Raw genomic sequence first — 20,084 nt, forward strand, 5'->3', positions numbered from 1 at the left:
TGGAATGGAGAAGAGATAACTTCACTTCACAGCAAGTCCACACCAAAGAGTCTCAGTTTTGCCTAAACTGAAAATACTGTCAAATTTCTGACGTGGTTTATATCAACACCAAAACATCTGCGACATTATTAAGCATGGTATACACATTATTTACATTTTTATTCCACTTTCAGAGTTAGATTCAATTAAGAAATAAATTATTTACTTTTACTAATTTGTAAATGTTTTTGTTGCCTACAGTTGATTTTTCCCATTTTAATTCAGTAAAGACTTTAGAGAAGGCAAAGCAGCTGATTGGTACATGACAGAACTAAATCATGTTTATATGATGAAGTTTTATTAACTAAATCCCAAACTACCACCCATTGCTGTTAATATATTCAGCTTTTATGAGCATCACACCCAGTGGCGAACTTAGCCATTTGGGGGCCCCTGCATATACCAATCTAATTTATCTTACATGTATATTCTATGGATATTACAAACATTCATACTGTCTTAAAGCATGGATGTGTGCAAATTAGGGCTATCAAATGATTAAAGTTTTTAATGAGATTACCTACAACTTTCAGTTAATCATGATTAATCACCATTTGCGACTATGCATGAAATCTGCCTGTTTTACTGTATTGTATCAACTGAACGAGCCAATGCTGCAAATATTTACTTTTAACTGACCTTGCCATGGATAAACGTCAGATGTCCAATGGTCAGTAAATGCATCATGTAATGTACTTCTATGTTGTTCTAAATCATCTCTACCATGTTCTAGATCATAATGCAGAATTCATAAATCATCATCTCACCAACCGTCTCCATGGTGATATTTTCTGTCCTAAAACCAGCAGATCTGACGACTGAAGTTAAACAGCCAACATTGATGAAGAAACTCTGATAAAACTGATGATCTGGATAAAAACAGCTTTTTCCTTTTATCATTGAAGTGTGAGTGTTTGTACAGTAGTGATAAAAGTCCTACAGCAGCATCACCCAAAGTAAACACCTGCTGATAAAATACATCATTGGCTGCTTGTTTTACTAGTTTTTCTTCACTTTTTTACATTAGATTATCACTTTATTTGTAATAATCAGTTCAATATTTCATAAAATCTAGACCAAAAAAAAAAAAAAAACGTTATCTGTGCCCTCCGTTTTCTCGTCAGTGCTCCTGCCTGGCCCCCATCAAAACTTTTCTAGACCCGCCCCTACATAGCTGAAGTATAAACCCTGTCTACCACCAGCCAGGTATTGTGTTAGAGAAGGTCCTACCAAAAATATTTTCATTTTAGTTTTTATCCTACCTATTGTGTATTTTGTGAAAATGATATAGAAGCTACAGATCATCTATTCTTTGAATGTGTGTACAGTAAAACATTTTGAGAGGACATTTATTACTGGCTTTTCCCCAAAATTATGGACTTGCCCGATGTTTCACTGAAGGACATAATCTTTTGCATTCCCTGGATGGACAAAAACTATGGACTGGTTTTTAACGTTATCATAATCCTCAAGGAAAGGATTTAAAAAATATATGGCCTTAACCTTAAAAAATTAGCTCTGGATATAAATCTTTATGAAAGACCCTAGCAGAATATTATTTTATGTTATTTGCTTATCTTTTAGCTATATAGTTTTTTCTTTTATAATAAAGAACACATAAACATACTTATAAAAATATGTTCATGTGTATCGTGTCTTGTCTTGTTTAGGCTTATTTTTTTATGCCACTTTAACAAAAGTTGTTAAAGAGTTGTTACTAATGCCCACCCTACTCTGCTTCTGATTGGCTCTAACATCACAAACTCCTGTGTATTGATAGGCTACTAGTTCCTGTCATTTATAGCAGCTCTCCTCCTGCCTGGTTCACAGACAGAGGGCAGGCTAGCTGTCACCATGCAGTCAGGTCACAGGCGGTGGAGATGGCAAAAACTGGTAAACATAAAGATTATTATCAATAGATCGCCATGAACAATATCCAGAGACACTTTATTTCACATTATAAACTATTTATTTATTTCTGGAAGATTAATTTAGAAAATGATTATAGCGTTTTGTAATTCAAAACACAAGTTGGGCTGAGTCCGGATCAAGCGGCAATCTCCGCCTGTAAAATGTGAAGTCTATGCGGAAGTGCAAAAATATTGCAGTTCACCCCTCATCCGCTAGTCAATCCCCCTTCTTGGGATTTTTTAGCTGTGCATTTTGGGTCATTGTCCTGTTGCAAGACCTATGACCTGCGAATGAGACCAAGCTTTCTGACACTAGCCAGCACATTTTTCTCTACAATCCCTTGATAGTCTTGAGATTTCATTGTACCTGCACAGAGTCTAGACACCCTGTGCCAGATGCAGCAAAGCAGCCCCAGAACACAACAGAGTCTCCTCCATGTTTCACAGTAGGGACAGTGTTCTTTTCTTGATATGCTTCATTTTTCCATCTGTAAACATAGAGCTGATGTGCCTTGTAAAAAGTTCAATTTTTGTCTCATCTGTCCATAGGACATTCTCCCAGAAGCTTTGTGGCTTGTCAACATGTAGTTTGGCTATTTTATGATTTGTTTTCAACAATGGTGTTCTCCTTGGTCGTCTCCCATTAAGTCCACTTTGGCTCAAACAAGGACGGATGGTGTGACCTGACACTGATGTTCCTTGAGCTTGAAGTTCAATTTTAATCTCTTTAGAAGTTTTTCTGGACTGTTTTGTTACCATTTGTATTATCCGTCTCTTTGATTTGTCATCAGTTTTCCTCCTGCAGCCACGTCCAGGGAGGTTGACTACAGTCCCATGGATCTTAAATTTCTGAATAATATGTGCAACTGTAGTCACAGGAACATGAAGCTGCTTGGAGATGGTCTTATAGCCTTTACCTTTAACATGCCTGTCTAGAATTTTCTTTCTAATCTCCTGAGACAACTCTTTCCTTTGCTTCCTCTGGTCCATGTTGAGTGTGGTACACACCATGTCACCAAACAGCACAGTGACCACCTGTAGCCCTTTATATAGGCCCACTGACTGGTTACAAGATTGAAGACACCTTTTGATGCTCATTAGTGGGCACACCTTGGATTAACATGTCCCTTTGGTCACATTATGTTCAGTCTTTTCTAGGGGAACCATCATTTTTGTCCAGGCCTGTTTAATGAGTTTATTTTTTTAAATAATTCTGTTGAAGCATGGTTGAAAAGCAATGTCTGACTTTCATTGGTTAAATTTCATAGAATTTTTATTTATTATTACTTTTGTCAGATTCAAGTTATTTCTGTGACTATTGTGAGTTTTTCTTTCACTAACCGAAGGGTACCAACAATTTTGTCTGCTCTGCAGACCAGAAAGTTGTCTTAGAGCAGCTGTCCCTCGGCATTTTTTTAAATATCCAAAGTAGGCCCAGACTTCAGAATTAGTCATTTTACTTGGGTGGAAAATGTCCATTGTGCTACCACTCTCCGCCATGCTCATTCTGTGTTAAAGGGTCGTTACAAGCTATGCAGTCCCGCTGCGCCTGCATAGCCAGACCCGGATGAGGCTGTTTGTACATAGTCCAATAATCCACCGAGATAACGAGATTAATTTAAACATAAACGATAGTTCTTATCCTGTAAAAACTCATCAAGATTTACTGTAACTTTGGTAATCTTTACATCTCTAGTTTCCACTAACCTAAGTCATACTGAACATCAAATTATATGAATCTCTGAATAACAATGCACTTGATCAGTACACTGAAATAAATAATATAAGACCGTGGCCACACTTATTTGAACTAAACAAAAAAGCTGGGAGGCCATGGGGTAAAAGGACAATATCTATAACATACAAAGGCAAAATACATTTAAACAAAACTTATAACATTAAACAAACATAAATTTAATGCAGGACGTCTGACAGAATGTACATGCATTTTCGTGACTTATAGGACTGATATTGCATCGACGTACCTCAGAAAACGAATGGAATGCATTGTTGATGAACGCAGTCTGATCTGGTGTTTGGACCTATTGAACATCTACAGTTACCCGGAAGTGCGCCGCCATTTTTTGTACATGGCAGTCAATGAGAGTTTCGCGACTCTCAGTATATCGAGGGCTCTGCTGTAGAGCAGTGCTTTCCAAACTAGAGGGGGCAGGCTTGACATTACTGTTTTCGATGAAACGAGGTCCCGTAGAAAAAGTTTGGGAACCATTGGTGTAGAGGAACCTGACTGGCCTGCAGAGTCCTGACAGAACACCTGAGGTATGTATCAGAGTAAAATCAGTGCCTGACCTCACAGATAAAGTGGTCCCTTGCCTTGTTTTTGTATGCAGCATTGCATATTTAAGTATATGTTCATTCTATTTCAACCATTCTATGTCCAAATTTTACTGTAGGAATAAGGCCAATGTGCTTTGTTTCTTGACTGGCCAAAGGACTCTGTCCAGAGTCAGTCTACTCGTGTCCTGTGTTCTTTAACTGTAGCCCAGTTTTCAAATCAATTCCAATTTTGTTAAAGAAAAGGAGGAGGTCGGATAACACTTGATTGCCTGGCAGCCATGGTCAGAATTGCTAATGAACTTTAGCAAGGTGCACAAGAGTCGGACCCCTTGATGTTCTGCTCATTACATTTGAATTGTGAAAAATTAATAAGGTCGTTATTTCACAGATTTCACTTATCGCATGGTGTTTTCAGACCGTAACCCCCCCCCAATAAACGAGGGACCACTGTACACATCTGGAAGAATAGTCAAAAATTCCCATAAACACACTCCTTAACTTTGTGGAAAAACTTAGAAGCTAAAGCTGTTACAGCTGTAAAGGAGGGTAAACTACATATGAAACCCTGTGGATTAAGACAGTGTTGTGTATCTTTGAAATTTGGAGACACCTCAGTGTAAAGGACACAGACAATGCATGTTTAGATTTAGCTTTATCATTAGCCACTTAGCCTAATCGAACTGCTCTGGTGCAAACACAAAGGTGTTTTCAGGTTCACTAACTCAAACTGCTTGTTGTCCCTGACAGTAATTATTTAGCTACGCTGCCTTTAGCCTAAAGATATGATGCGAGGAAAGCACCTGAATGTGGAAACAGCATGCACCACCTGCAGCTCACCTTTTTCATTGTGTGTAGAAAACATATAAATGAGGAAATAAATTGATGCTTGACTATAAACCAATTGTAGAATAATTTAAACGTGTGGAGGCCAAAGGTCAACAAATCTTTTGCATTTTACTGTCTCAGCATGGTTGTATAGATCATGTTCTCTGATCTCTTCCTGGTCTTTGCAGGACCCACAGCAGTCCTGATGGATGAGTGGTTCCCTCCCTACACACACCAGTCTAAACAAATGTCAAAGAATCTACATCAAAGCGTGACTGTAATTCTATTTAAAAAAGGAAATAAACAAGTAAATGTTAAAAAAAGTTTTTAATTTAAAAACTAATCACAATTTTTTACAGATGATTCACAGTTTAGAAAACTGAGATTTCACACACTGCAGATAAAACATAATAACACACACGCATGATTATATTAAGAAATAAAAGCAAATAAATAGCCTTTTCCACTGAGGAGATTCTGACGGAAGACTGCTGCAGCGTTTACTTTATGTCCTCATTGTCCTACTTTCTATACTGACATGTTCACAGAACCCTTAATAAAAACAGCTCAGTCTTTCTCCACTGGCTTGACAAACTGAAGCTTTGATCTCAGTTTTCAAAGTTAATCTTTAAATAGTGTATTTCCATCTCATTTTCTAATACATCTTAATAACTTAAATAATTAATGTAAACTAAACCAAATAAAGACCTTTTGTCCAATCTTAACATGTGGTTTTACTATCCTGAACCTTATTGAGTATCAGGTCTAAGTTTAAGTTCAACTAGAAAACATAACAGTAGAAACCAGTAGCCATCCTGGAGTGTTTTTAAACTTGCATCTCATGATTGTAGGACCTGTGTGAGCTGCTTTATGAAGAAGCTGCTGTACAAGTGCTCGTCATAAAATTAGAATATCATGAAAAACTTGATTAATTTCAGTAATTCCATTCAAAAAGTAAAACTTGTATAATGTGGACATTCATTCCTCACAGACTGCCATATTCCAAATGTTTATTTCTTTTCTTTTTGATGAAGACACCTGCCAGCCACACTCTAATCAGCTTATTAACTCAAAACACCTGCAAAGGCCTTTAACTGGTCTCTTAGTCTGGTTCTGTTGGCTACACAATCACGGGGAAGACTGCTGACCTGACAGTTGTCCAAAAGACGACCATTGACACCTTGCACAAGGAGGGCAAGACACAAAAGGTCATTGCTAAAGAGGCTGGCTGTGAGCTCTGTGTCCAAGCACATTAATAGAGAGGCGAAGGGAAGGAAAAGATGTGATAGAAAGAAGTGTACAAGCAATACGGATAACTGCACCCTGGAGAGGATTGTGAAACGAAACCCATTAAAAAATGTGGGGGTGATTCACAAAGAGTGGACTGCAGCTGGAGTCAGTGCTTCAGGAACCACCACACACAGATGTATGCAAGACATGGGTTTCAGCTGCCGCATTCCTTGTGTCAAGCCACTCTTGACCAAGAGACAGCGTCAGAAGCGTCTCACCTGGGCTAAAGACAAAAAGGACTTGATTGCTGCTGAGTGTCCAAAGTTATGCACGCTGATGAAGGACATGTTGCATGTCCTTTGGAAATTAAGGTCCCAGAGTCTGGAGGAAAAGAGGAGAGGCACAGAATCCACGTTGCTTGAGGTGGAGTGTAAAGTTTCCACAGTCAGTGATGGTTTGGGGTGCCATGTCATCTGTTGGTGTTGGTCCACTGTGTTTTCTTAGGTCCACGGTCAAAGCAGCCGTCTACCAGGAAGTTTTAGAGCACTTGCTTCCTGCGGCTGACCAACTTTATGGAGATGCAGATTTATTTTTCCAACTGGACCTGGCACCTGCACACAGTGCCAAAGCTACCAGTACCTGGTTTAAGGACCATGGTATCCCTGTTCTTTATTGGCCAGCGAACCAGTCTGATCTTAACCCCATAGAGAATCTGTGGGGTATTGCAGGGCTCCAGACTGTGACCAAATGGTCGCATTTTGCGACTAAAATGTGAGACATTTGCCGGTCTTTTTCTTGTAGTAGTTATAACTGAATTTATTTTGTGGCTAACAAACTTCTGCTCCCCTCTTCAGCCCAGTAGTTCACAGTAATGCACAAATTAGCTGCTGGTTTGCCAACTCAAACTAACATCAATATGGGAAAAGGAGACTAACACCAATGAAGAAGGCGACAACCAATGTGTGTGTGAGCGGAGGACGAATGACCACTGTGATTGGCTTTGGAATTTATTACCAACTTAGCGACTTTGTTGATATTTTAAGCGAGTTTTCAGACCCCTTTAGCAACTTTTTTTTAAAAAACGACTAACGACAAATCTACCGACATTCACTGACATGAATAACGTAGTTTACTCTTCCCACTGAGAAAATCAAATCAAATCATCAAATCTGATCTGATTTGATTTGACAGGTTCTATGTTTACTTGTATTGTATTAGTGCTGAAAGTAAGATGTTTTTTTATGTTAAGGTAACTGTAAAAAAAAAAAAGTGGATTGTAAACATTGCAATTTCTGAATTTATTCAAGTATTTATCACTAATACAGTGGAAATGAGAGGAAATGTGAATGTTTGCTATGCAAGGTTTTTTCAGTGTGCGCTCCTAAATTTTCTGCTTGCGCTACAAAAAATTTAAGTTAGGGGCCACTGTGCTCCTCATAAAAACAGTTAGTCTGGAGCCCTGTATTGTGAAGAGGAAGATGTGATACATCAGACCCAACAATGCAGAAGAGCTGGAGGCCACTATCAGAGCAACCTGGGCTCTCATGACACCTGAACGGTGCCACAGACTGATGGACTCCATGCCACAGAGCATTGCTGCAGTAATTCAGGCAAAAGGAGCCCCAAGTAAGTATTGAGTGCTGTACATGCTCATACTTTTCATGTTCATACTTTTCAGGTGGCAAACATTTCTAGAAATCATTTTTTGTATTGTCTTAAGTAATATTGTAATTTTCTGGGATGTTGAATTTGGGGTTTTCATTAGTTGTAAGTTATAATCATCAACACGAAAAGAAATAAACATTTGAAATATGTCAGTCTGTGAGGAAGGAATGTCTACATTATACAAGTTTCACTTTTTGAATGGAATTACTGAAATAAATCAACTTTTTCACGATATTCTAATTTCATGACGAGCACCTGTATGTTCACATGAGAAAGACATCAGAGATTTTGGCCATCTAATACAGCTGCTTCTGGTATGGAGGACACTGTTCTTCAGGCTGACTGATAACACGCTGGAAACATTAGATCAAGATTAATTTTAAATGGATCTCAATGATAAGCACGAGATGTTTTTAGTCTTTTTTAGTAGACTGTGTTGACATATGAATCATCTCCAATACTGGAGATACAGCTGGTTACTACAGAACCTCTCTTAGTTTACTCCAGTCCACCAGTTTGTGGTAATAAACCTTTAAACTGGTTAATAATCATAAATAATAAACTAGCAGACTGACTATAAATAACCAGTTAACTGAACAGAAATGTAAGAGAGAAATATCAGATGATGACTAAAACGATGGAACTACGTCAGTAACATGAAAGTGTTTTAGATTTAGTAAATATTATTATTAATATAATGTTCAGACTTTGTATTTTGGTCAATGTTAAAATGAGAAACACTTATTGATTCAATCACTGAAAGTCACTACACAGAAAGTATAAAAATGTGGACTAAGAAGTGACAAATAATAAACTTAAGCCAAACTTTCTTTCCACTGAGTGGTTGAGTAACAGATCAAACGAATGTTTAAATGTTGTCTTGGTTCGGGTCATTTAAAGGCTCCTCTTCCTGGTTGTCGTCTTGCTGCTCACTTTGTCCATCCTGTGCACCTAAAACACAAAACAAAAGAAGTTATTTTCAGTAATCATTGCTATTTTTTTTTTTCATGCGCTTGATAAAAAAAAGTTTAATTAATTAACAGCTTTACTTCTTGAATAAAAGAACCATCAGGCTGAGAAGGAAAAATAATCTAATGTAAAGAGTTACTCAGGTCTGATTCTAATACTAAATGTCAGGAAGCAGCTTACAGTTCTGTAATGTACTGCAGAAAGAACTACAACATCTAAGTTAAGATATTCAATCTGTGTTGTTCTCAAAGAAAACTCTGGAGAGTTGCTTCATGCTAAAGTCCAGCACGACTCTGAGAAGATATCTGTCTGCATCTCTATCAGTCCCTGGATTCTGGATGTTTTCTCTATGGAGACATGAAGTCCTCCAAAAAACAAACACACACAGTCTCAGAGCTGATTTTTATAGTTTAATGCTGTTTTACTGACTGTTAGTTTGGGTCAGGAGGATCCACTACAACTGATTTCATAGCAAAGAAGAAGAAGCAGTGTTTTAAACATCAGCTGTTCTGTTGGTTCTGTGTAACAAAGCATCCAGCCAGTAAGTTGCTCCTTATGACTCAATGACTCACTGATCTGATCTGAGATTCTGGTTTCCAAAGAGCATTTCTTCCATCAGGAGGATTTTTAATCAGATCCACCTTATTATAAGTAAAACAAATAATGAAATTAAATCCCTCTTTTCCTTGCTTTTCTCACTTTTTCTGTATCTGATAAATGAAACAGAAACAGCTGAGTTATTACCATGAACTTCTGGTGGTAACATCTCAACCTCTTCATGTGGTTCTGGATCAGCCTGTGGATCAGCTTGCGGACTGTTTTGTCCAGCACATGAACCTAAACAACACACACAAAATAATTCATTTCTTAGTTTATCAACAAAGTTTACATTAGTTAACCCTTTAAAAATGATATGATAAAGCATTAAAGGGTTAAACTCTGTTTTCATTGTAATTATCTGTCAGCTTGTTTCTGGAAAAAGATTAAACTGAAGAAGACGATAAAAAGGGTGAATCCAACATTAGGTTGCTTCTTATTTTTCACTGAATCACTATTCTGACCTGAGATTTTGGTTTTCTAAGATAATTTTTTCTATCAGGATGATTTTGGATCAGATCCACCTCATGAAGAACAAAAGAAATTATGAAATAAAATCCTGTTTTTTGGTTTTCATTGATATGTACATTACCAGTCGAAGGTTTGGATCTACTTTCCCATTAGATTTGATAGTAAAGTGTTTCCAAACTTAATGTTTATATTTTCTGTAGTTGAAAAATTAAACAGTTATTACCGTCTTGGTTTGGTACCGGGTCAGACCTGCATCGTCTCCGTACTGTAAACAACAAACAGAAAGACATTATTTCTCTGTTCATAATGTATTTTGACAATCTTGGTTTTCTGCGTTTGCATCTTTTGTCCACATGTGAACTCAGTTTTGTGAAAGTGGACAGAAACTTTACAGAAAACAGTTTCCATGGTAAAGATTTTCAGATAATCCATCTGTCAGTGAAGGCGTCTCAGTACCAGTCTGCCAGGCTGCTGACAAAATCCTCCAAGTTTTCTCATGTGACTCCAGTCTTGATGCAGCTGCACTGGCTTCTGGTTTATTTCAGAGCAGTTTAAGACTCTTTTACTGACTTGGAGAGCTCTTCACGGACAGACACCAGGTTATATCAGAGAGCTTCTGAAACCATGTCTCTCTGCCAGGTCCCTGAGGTCCTGTGACCAGGGTCTGCTGAAGGTGCTCCATATTAAACTGGAAACTAAAGGAGATGGAGCTTTCTGTTCGGTAGCCCCCAGACTCTGGAAGTCAATGACTTGTTTCTAGTTGTCACTAAACACAGAAACACATCTGGCTCGATTGTTGTCATCGTTGTAAAGTCGTCTCACTGACTGAGGACAGTAAAGAATCAGCTGGTGTGTACCAGATAGAAGAAGAACAACACGGACAGCTGATGATGTGATTTATGATCACTGTGTTTATGATGAGACCCTCATTTTATGCTATAAATGATGTGACACAGAGAAGATTCCTCCAGCCTGTTTACCAGGAATGATGAACTACTTCCTGCCATATACGCTCCCTGATCCATCAGTTTCCTGGTAAAACCAAGAAAGACACTTTGTTTGACTTGAGACTCGTTCATGAAGGTTTTACTTGGTCATAACGAATCATTTTCTCCACAGAATAAAAAGGGAATCAAACATGTCTCAGATGAGTCTGACAGACAGAATAAGAAGAACTTCCTGTCTGCAGCGTGAAGTCGCAGCAGATCACCAAGTTATTTATGTTAAAACCTGAGATCAGCTGTTTGATGTGTAGATTTCTATCCTCTTCTTACCTGAACTGGTCTTATCTCTGATATTTAAAGAGATTTTATTTTAACACAGTCATGCATCATGTCCTCTACGAGTTGTTTCGATTCCTTTCATACACTGAATAATATTAAATGGATTATGTTACGCTGTGACGTGGAAAATAAAGAAACGTGAGACAGAGAAGTTTCATCCTAGTGAGCGTCATCCGTTATCTCCTGTGTTAAACCGCGGCTGATGAAGAAGGCTGGGTTGGACAGTCAGCTGCAAACGTTTCCTTTTTACTCTTTTATATGTTGCTGCTCGTTTTCACAAAGGTGACATTATTGGTCTGAATCGATCAATTCATCAATCATAGAAGGTTCCTTCTCTGTGTCAACAAGCCGTCACTCTCACAGTCGTGGGTCAGATTATTGATTGATTAGTGATTAGATCTTTGAATTTGTGTCCGAGTGTGAAAACAAAGTTTTGTGTTCTGTGATTATTTTACATTTTACTAAATGAAAACTATCAGATTTTTCCAGTTAAACATTCGTCATTAATACAAGATTCATTTTATGTTTCTGACTCTTTTCTTTAACAATGACTCAAAATGACTGATTAACAAGACTGATCTATAAACATGTGTGACTTGTTTTATTTATTGTAAAGAGGATGGTTTCACTTTAATACTCTGTTCATATTTATTTTTTTTATTGCTACTATTATCTCACTATTATCACTTCTTGTTAAAAGACTCTTGTGTTGAACTGATCTATTAAAACTTAATCTATAGAAACTAATGAACACATTTAATTCTGTTTAGCTTCATCTGAAAGTGTAGAAGGAAAGAATCTGCTGGAAATGAAAAGAGGAGAAATTTATGACTCACGTTTATAATAAACTAAACCAGCAATGAGAATAGCAGCACCGACAGGAAGACCAACACTAAGACCAATGACAAGTCCTGCAAAACAGAGAAATAAAATTAGAAAACAAGTAAAAATACATTAATTTCAAATTGATAATGTTACAAAACAACAATAATATACAATTAAAACTTTAACTCAGAGTAATTATAATCTAATCAATAATATAACTGGAAGTTATTTTAACTTTTAACTCACTAAACTTGATTCCTGCTGGTGGAGAGAAAATATATTAAACTGTAAATATTATACTTTTTATTTTTCTGTTAACAGTTGATTCCCGGTTAAAGATAAAGAATCGATTTATGGAAAGAAGAAACAAAACCAAACACTTTACAAGGAAAACTGAATTAAAGACAAAACATTCAATCCCCCAAAACATAAAACAAAGTCAGAACTTAAACAAAGAGACAACCAGAAATAAAACCATGGCAGGTAAAAGTTGCTCAACACAATATTTTGTTGTCCTGGACCGAATTAAAAAACCATGATGGTTTATAAAAGTTATCATTTCTAATCTTCTTGATTCTGTTCTGAAACTGCAAAAGAAAAACAGAAGATTTTTTTCAGTTCATTCTTTACTTTTCAAACAAAAATCTACCTTTCTTGTTTGGATCTTCATCCTTCAACACTGTAAGAGAAAATAACAGGACTAAATATTCAGGTCATACATGTATAAATACATGTTAACATGTTTCTCCACACAAAGAAAATATAAACTGAATTGGGATAAAATGTGTTTCCATGTAAACATTTTATAAACATGTTTCTTTTTGTTAAATTTGTTCATCAGTACTCACCAACTTTCAGAACGATGTTTCCTTTTTTCACCTGAGAGTTGAGTTTAGGAACAAAACAGGTGTAAATTCCTGCATCTTCTTCAGAAACATTTCTCAGTTTGAGGGAAATGTTTCCATGAATCATTTCATCATGGAAGAGAGAAGTTCTGTTTTTAAACCTCTGATCTTGATCCTCATTATCATCTCCAAGATTTTGATATACGTGCACCTTATCGTTGTTCCATCTCCACTCCACAGTCAGAGATGTTACATCAAACGGAGGATCCAGGTGGCATGGTAGAACCACATCCTGACCCGACTCTGCTGTAACTGGCTCAGATGAGCCGATCACTTTATACTCTCCTGGAAAAAGAAACATTTAGATGAGAACTTTGTTTCCTAAAACATTAACTAAGTGTAGAAAGGTGAAATGTACAGAAGATTTCATCAGATCATTCTTTACATTTTCAAACAAAACTGACCTGTCTGGTTTGAATTTTCCTCCTTTAACTCTGTAAAAGACAATAACAGTACTAAATATTCAAATCATACATGTTTAAATACATGTTAACATGTTTCTCCACACAAAGAAAATATGAACTGAATTATGATAAAATGTGTTTCAGTGTAAATATTTTATAAACACAAAATGTTTCTCCTAAATTTTGTTAAATTTGTTTATCAGTACTCACCAAATTTCAGGGTGATGTTCCCCATCTGCAATCGACCATTGCAATTAACAGCACAAGTGTATTTTCCTTCATCTTCTTGGGTTACATTATGCAGTTTGAGGGAAATGTTTCCATTAGTCATTTTATCATGGAAGAGAGAAGTTCTGCCTTTAAACCTCAGGTCTTGAGCATCATTATTATCTGCCTGACTTCGATGTTTGTGCACCATAGAGTTGTTCCATCTCCACTCCACAGCAATGTTTTGTGTTGTTGCATCAAACGGAGGATCCAGGTGGCATGGTAGAACCACATCCTGACCCGACTCTGCTGTAACTGGCTCAGGTGAGCCGATCACTTCAAACTCACCTGGAAAAACAAACATTTAGATGAGAACTTTGTTTCCTAAAACTAATAAAGTCAAAGATGACTGAGCAGCTGCTGCTATACCAGAATACATAAAGGGTGTTTTGTTAGTGCACAATATTATAACTTAATAAAACAAAAAATGTGATCAAGGTTGTGTTCCTCCTTTAGCAGCAATAAATTTCTTTTTAATGCCTAATTTCCATCTGGGGAAACACCAAGCCATTTTTCTCTGACTTAACTCCTCACAAATTCACTTCATGTCATGTTTTTGCTTCTTTAACAATGTCCATGTACATAATGTCACCTCTTCTTGTCATTTGTAATAAATACAAACAAAACTCCAATAAAGTTGAGACTAATGAAAACCAACATTTTATTTGTGAAATTGAACCAAATTATGAAAAAAATATTCAGTGACACTAAATGATGTTTTTTGTGATTATAATAGACTTTAACAGGAGAAGGAGAATGCTCTGAGGGTGAGAAGATAATGCTGTAACGCGAGACACAGCGAGACTTGGCATGGCACGCTACTGAAAGAAACGCCCTACGCTAACAGAGAAAAATTCTTTAAAAAGTTCGATATTCCAAACCACACCAATCCAGTCACTCTGGATCACAGCGAAGAACATTTCACCGGCCTGACAGATTTCATCAAAGAAAGTTTCCAGTAATGGGGAAGTCCAACAACAAACCGGCTCCATTTCCAATAGAGTTTGTCCAGCGTAGTCCCCCGAAGCGACCAGTCCAGTTTCTCCAACCGGCAGCAATACGACGGATATCATAATCTCCATCAACGGGAAGATATCCAGTCTCGATGCCCGGCTCTACCTGCTGGAAGTTCTTCACCATGAGTTTCAATCTTTAAAAGAAAGTTTGGACTAAAGCCAACAGCAGGTAAAAGCTCTTGCTACGGAGAACAACGCCCTCAGAGACTTGGTGAAAACCCTTACCGAAGGAGTTAGCCGACTATCAGTGGAAAATAAAAAAATGAAAAAATTAGTCCTAGATCTACAGGTTGGTAGCATGAGAGATAACCTAGTTATTTCAGGGATCCCTGAACAGATGGAGGAAGATACAGAAGCAGCTGTAAAAAATTTATCAGAACCAATCTGAAACTTTCAGAGGAAAAGGTAAAAGCCATCTCCTTTTATCGAGTTCACCACATAGGGAAAAAAAACGGAGGGCAGACCCATAAAATAATTAACAAGAGAAGAGAATTTCTGGTGCAAAGATTATGCTTGGAGATGTCTGAACACAGTAATAAATCCGGAAGATTTTTAGCTAATCAGTTCAAAATAAATAAGGAAAAATCTATCATGCTGTTTCATTAGGTAATATTACGCATGACCCAGATGCAATAAACAACCTCTTTAGAGATTTCTACAAAACTCTGCATACATCACAATTAGATCCATCAGACACTGGTATCCATCATTTTCGTAACAATATAGATCTTCCAGGTTTACAGCAGGAACAAGTAACAACCTTAGATTCTCCCTTCACAGTGAAGGAGCTACATGAAGCCCTTAAACATATGCCCTGTAAAAAAAGCTCCAGGTCCGGATGGCTTCCCAGCAGAGTTCTATAAAGAATTCTGGTCAACACTGGCCCCTACATTTTTACATTACTGTACTATTAAAATGATATCACTGATAAATGCGGACCCTAAAATAATCTGCAAAGCATTAGCTGAGAAAGTAACTCCTCTCATTATACACCCTGATCAAACAGGCTTTATAAAGGGCAGATATTCCTCTGTTAACATGCGGAGACTAATTAATATAATAGATTATTCTACCATCAATAACCTGGAAACAATAATAGTTTCTTTAGATGCAGATGTAACCCCGTTTATTTTTTTTTTACAACATTATGTCAAGCTAAACTAAATGTGTTTAAATGTGGTTAAAGTAATTTCTTAATCTGACCACAAGGTGTCATAGATATGTATCATTCCCTATATAAAAAGTTCATCTTAAACTCTCCACTAAGAACCTGTTCCTTTAAATAAGGTGGGCAATTAGTTATGTTTTTATGTTTTAGCGTGAAAAAATGAGATAGGAGTGGTCATCTCACCTATACATGCTCTTTGCCCTCCTCACTGCTACATGCCCTGCCTGCTGCAGTGTGAGTGAATTTGAGAGAGGACGCTTGAGCTGGTTTAGATGAGAGGCTAAGATACAAGACAAGAGAGTCTATGCAGGAAATATAAATGGCTGGATAAATGACAACTTAGAGCTGTGACTCAAAATAGAACTACGTGAACAACTGAATTTTGGAAAACATATCCTGGTGAGTTACTGCAGCCTATGTTAGCATACAAGAAAACATTAGCAGAATGTTAAATGAGGGGAAAAAAATCATTTGTACCTTGCACTTTAATCAAAACCAGTCAGAATAAGATGTGAGCCAGCATAAACGCTATGACCATAAAGTGTTTATCAGTAGTCTGTTTATAATGTATTGTGCAATTTATTGTATGTGAGATGTCCTGTAGCTAGGGATGGTGAAACTGAGGCCTCATGAATCACCGAGCCAACTTTGACCCAAATGCATTAAAATTGGCTTAGTGTTCTGAATCATTTGACCAAATTAAAGAGCTCCATCTGCTGGCTGTGGGCATCTGATGCATCAGAAGGACAGCGTTGACACCTCACATCTGTTATTGCTATCTCAACTTGGAATACGTGTTCAATAAACGATACCTAATCTACCATCTGAGTGAATATTCATTTTCTGCTGTTCATAGAAATAACAAGGAGGGGTATTAGGTAACATTTGTTTAGGTAACAGAATTGTGGTGTAACTTAAGTAAACCAATCTGTAATGATAGTAGTCTACTCACAGTGGGAAGGCATGAGGGAAGGAGTGTTTGTGCAACGGGTATAGTGATTGTGTTAGTTATTTTATATAGTCTTTGTAAAGGTGCTAAGCATATTGCTTAAAGCGCCTGAGGTATTGCTAATCGGAACCTTTCTGACGCGTCGTCGTCGCTGTCACACTCGTGCACAAAATCCAAGTCCAAGCCATCTTTTGTTTGTTTTGTTCTTTTATTACTAAAAGTGCTCAATAAGTCCACAAATTGCGGGTCTCGCCGCTCTTTCCCAATGCAGAATTGTGTCTTATCCACATAGCAACGTCTTTCATTTTCTGTCCAACATTAGGTGTAAGAATTGAGTGAACAATCAATGAACAGTGAACGGTCAAAAACTGTGTTCACCTTCCCACCAGCAACACCTCTCACCTGCAGAAAGGTTCCCACTTAAATAAGCAGCGCCATAGATTACCCAATGCTGCCACCTAGTGCCCAAACAAATACAAGTGCTTAAAATGGCTCCTACACACCGGCCCCTAATTGTTAATGGCATATAGACATGACAATTTAAAATGAAAAAATAAGGAGCCACATAATCATTAACATGAATATGAGTGATAATCATAATGTCCAAATATCTAGACCACAAATGATTTACTGATTATCAGACTTGTGTAATAAACAGAGCTTAGTGACAGGTCTCTCAACAATGCTTGTCTTTGTTTGAAGACGCACTGAGCGTACCAGCCGGTCTTTGTCAGCACGTGCCTTGATCACTCTTCCAAGGGGCCATGATCCCCGTGGGGCAGATGGATCCATTATAGTCACAATGTCTCCAGGTTTTAGATTGTTTTTCCTATGACTCCATTTCTGCCTTTCTTGCAGCAAGGGCAGATACTCACGAATCCAACGTTTCCAGAAGAGATCGGAAATATACTGAATTTGCCTCCATCTTTTTCTGATGTATAAGTCGCTTTCTTCAAACAGCCCTGGTGGTAAGGAAGGTTTTCCTTTTAAAAGCAGAATATGGTTGGGAGTAAGTGGTTCTAGATCTCCGGGGTCGTCGGATAATTTGGTGATGGGTTAGTCATTCAGAATAGCTTCTGCTTCACAGATAACTGTATGAAATCCATCCTCATCCAGCCTTTGCTGTCTAAAGACTGAATTAAGGATCCTTTTCACCATCCTGATTATTCGTTCCCACACACCACCATGATGTGATCCTGCTGGGGGATTAAAACTCCACTTGATGCCCTTTTGTTGCGACATTCCGGCAATCTTTGCTTGATTCAAGGATGACAGGGATTCTCTGAGTTCCCGTTCTGCTCCTATGAAGTTGGTTCCATTGTCTGACTGAATATGCAGAACATGGCCTCTCCTTGAAATAAACCTGCGCACAGCATTGATACAAGTGTCAGTATCCAAGGAATCAGCCACCTCCAGGTGAACCGCCCTACTGGACAAGCAGGTAAAAATAACGCCATATCGCTTGACCAAACTCCTTCCTCTTTTTATCTCTATAGGTCTGTAATAATCCATGCCAACGTTAGTAAACGGTGGGAGATCTGGGAGAATTCTTTCCTTTGGTAGGTCTGCCATTTTCTGCATCATCGTCTGAGCTTTGTACTTCCTGCAAATACAACATTTGCTGATGATCTGTCTTACAGCTAAATTGGCACCTGTAACCCAATATTTCTTTCTTAGGGTAGATATCATGTGGTTACGACCACTATGACCGAGCCTTTGATGAATGTCCTTTAAGATGAGAGTGGCGATGTACTGATGCTTTGATAAGATCAACGGGTGTTTGACTTCTTCTGGTAAAGAACCTTTAGTGAGTCGCCCTCCAACTCTCAAAAGCCCACCCTGTAAACTTGGGTCCAGCTTCAAGAGAGTACTTTGCCTGCTTACACAGCCTTTTGCAGAAGACAAGTCAACAATCTCCTTCTTATATCTTTTCTGTTGACAGTACTGTACAATGGCAAGTTCAGAATTTCTTAAGTCCTCCACTGACAGGGCTCGTCTTCCTGGTAAAACAATATCCTGTTTGGTTCTATCAGGAGTTTTGTAGGCTTTCCTCTGACGAGCCATGCTCAAAAGTAGGCTCTTAATCTTAAGAAACCATGCCACAGCTACTTTTTGCTTCCTCCAGTCGGAAAAGTAGGAGATAAGATGATCTGTAGCATAGACAAACTTTCTGTGGTGACCACATTCACCACAACTTCTCTTTTCACCTCCAAGTCATCGGCTTCCAATGGAGTGTCAGCTATATTGGCTGGCCAGTTCTCCTCTGGCTTATACAGGAATCTTGGACCCTTTATCCACCTGCAGTCGTTATGGAAGCCAGTGGCTCTCACGCCTCTTGATGCATCATCAGCAGGATTATCCTTAGAGGTGACATATCGCCATTGATGAATACTGGTTGCTTCTCTTACTGCTGCTATCCTGTTTGCTACGAATGTGTGAAAACGTTTGTCCTCATTCTTGATGTACTTGATCACTGTTGTGCTGTCAGTCCAAAAGACAGACTCCTGTAGTGCGATCTTCAACTCCCTTTTAGCATCAGATCGACACGCACTGCCAAGACTGCTGCAGTTAATTCCAGTCGGGGTATGGTCACAGGCTTTAATGGTGTTACTCTGGCCTTTCCTACCAAGAATGCGACATAGATGTCTCCTTTCTTGTTTTTTAATCTGAGGTATGTAGCTGTCCCATATCCGAGAAGTGATGAAGCTGTGCGTGCAGAATGTTTCCAAATCCTTGTGGTTCAACACACTTCTCAACTTTGAACTTGGATAAGGCACTCAGTTCCCTTAACCATTTGATCCACTGTTGCAAGATGTCCTGAGGTATGGCTTCATCCCATCCCAGTTTCTTTCTGCTAAGTTCCTGTAGCAAGATTTTAGCTGGTAGCAAGACGGGTGCTATAAACCCAAATGGGTCGTAAACAGAGCTAGTCACTGATAACATTCCACGTCTAGTCAATGATCTTTGATGTACCTCCATTTTAAAGCAGAATGAATCGGTCTCAGTGCACCACTGTAAACCCAGAGCTCGTTCAATGGGCAGTTGATCCTTATCCAAGTCAAAACTCTTCGAGTCTTGTGCCCTGTGTTTCCCAGGCAGAGACTGTAATACTACACGGCTATTGCTAACCCATTTTGTTAGGGTAAATCCACCCCTCTGACAAAGTGCAGTCAGTCGTTTGATTAGTTGGATAGCTTCTCTCTCTGATGATAGACTTTTCAGGCAATCATCCACGTAGAAGTTCTCTTTCACTGTCTGGACCG

At 38.2% G+C, this 20,084-nt stretch overlaps 1 protein-coding gene across 5 annotated transcripts in view; it reads right to left on the reverse strand.

Moving 5' to 3' along the window:
• The window catches only part of LOC121640153 (CD276 antigen homolog), a 167,487-nt gene that overhangs the window by 118,585 nt on the left and 28,818 nt on the right, over positions 1-20,084 (reverse strand). For 4 of the 5 annotated variants that reach the window (XR_006010377.1, XM_041985838.1, XM_041985840.1 and 1 more), the window contains exons 3-6: positions 13,632-13,976; positions 13,422-13,451; positions 12,961-13,302; positions 12,762-12,791 (exon numbers count right to left, since the gene is read on the reverse strand). Coding sequence is in view for 4 of the 5 variants with exons in the window: in XM_041985838.1 (XP_041841772.1) it covers positions 12,762-12,791; positions 12,961-13,302; positions 13,422-13,451; positions 13,632-13,976 (747 nt within the window). In the remaining variant the exon portion in view is untranslated. Of the gene's footprint in view, positions 1-6,232; positions 8,919-9,680; positions 9,774-10,227; positions 10,270-12,123; positions 12,199-12,761; positions 12,792-12,960; positions 13,303-13,421; positions 13,452-13,631; positions 13,977-20,084 lie in introns of those variants that run through there. The other variant, XM_041985839.1, reaches the window with a different exon arrangement.

The sequence above is a fragment of the Melanotaenia boesemani genome, chromosome 5 (assembly GCF_017639745.1).
Source record: "Melanotaenia boesemani isolate fMelBoe1 chromosome 5, fMelBoe1.pri, whole genome shotgun sequence".
In the NCBI taxonomy this organism is placed as follows: Eukaryota; Metazoa; Chordata; class Actinopteri; order Atheriniformes; family Melanotaeniidae; genus Melanotaenia; species Melanotaenia boesemani.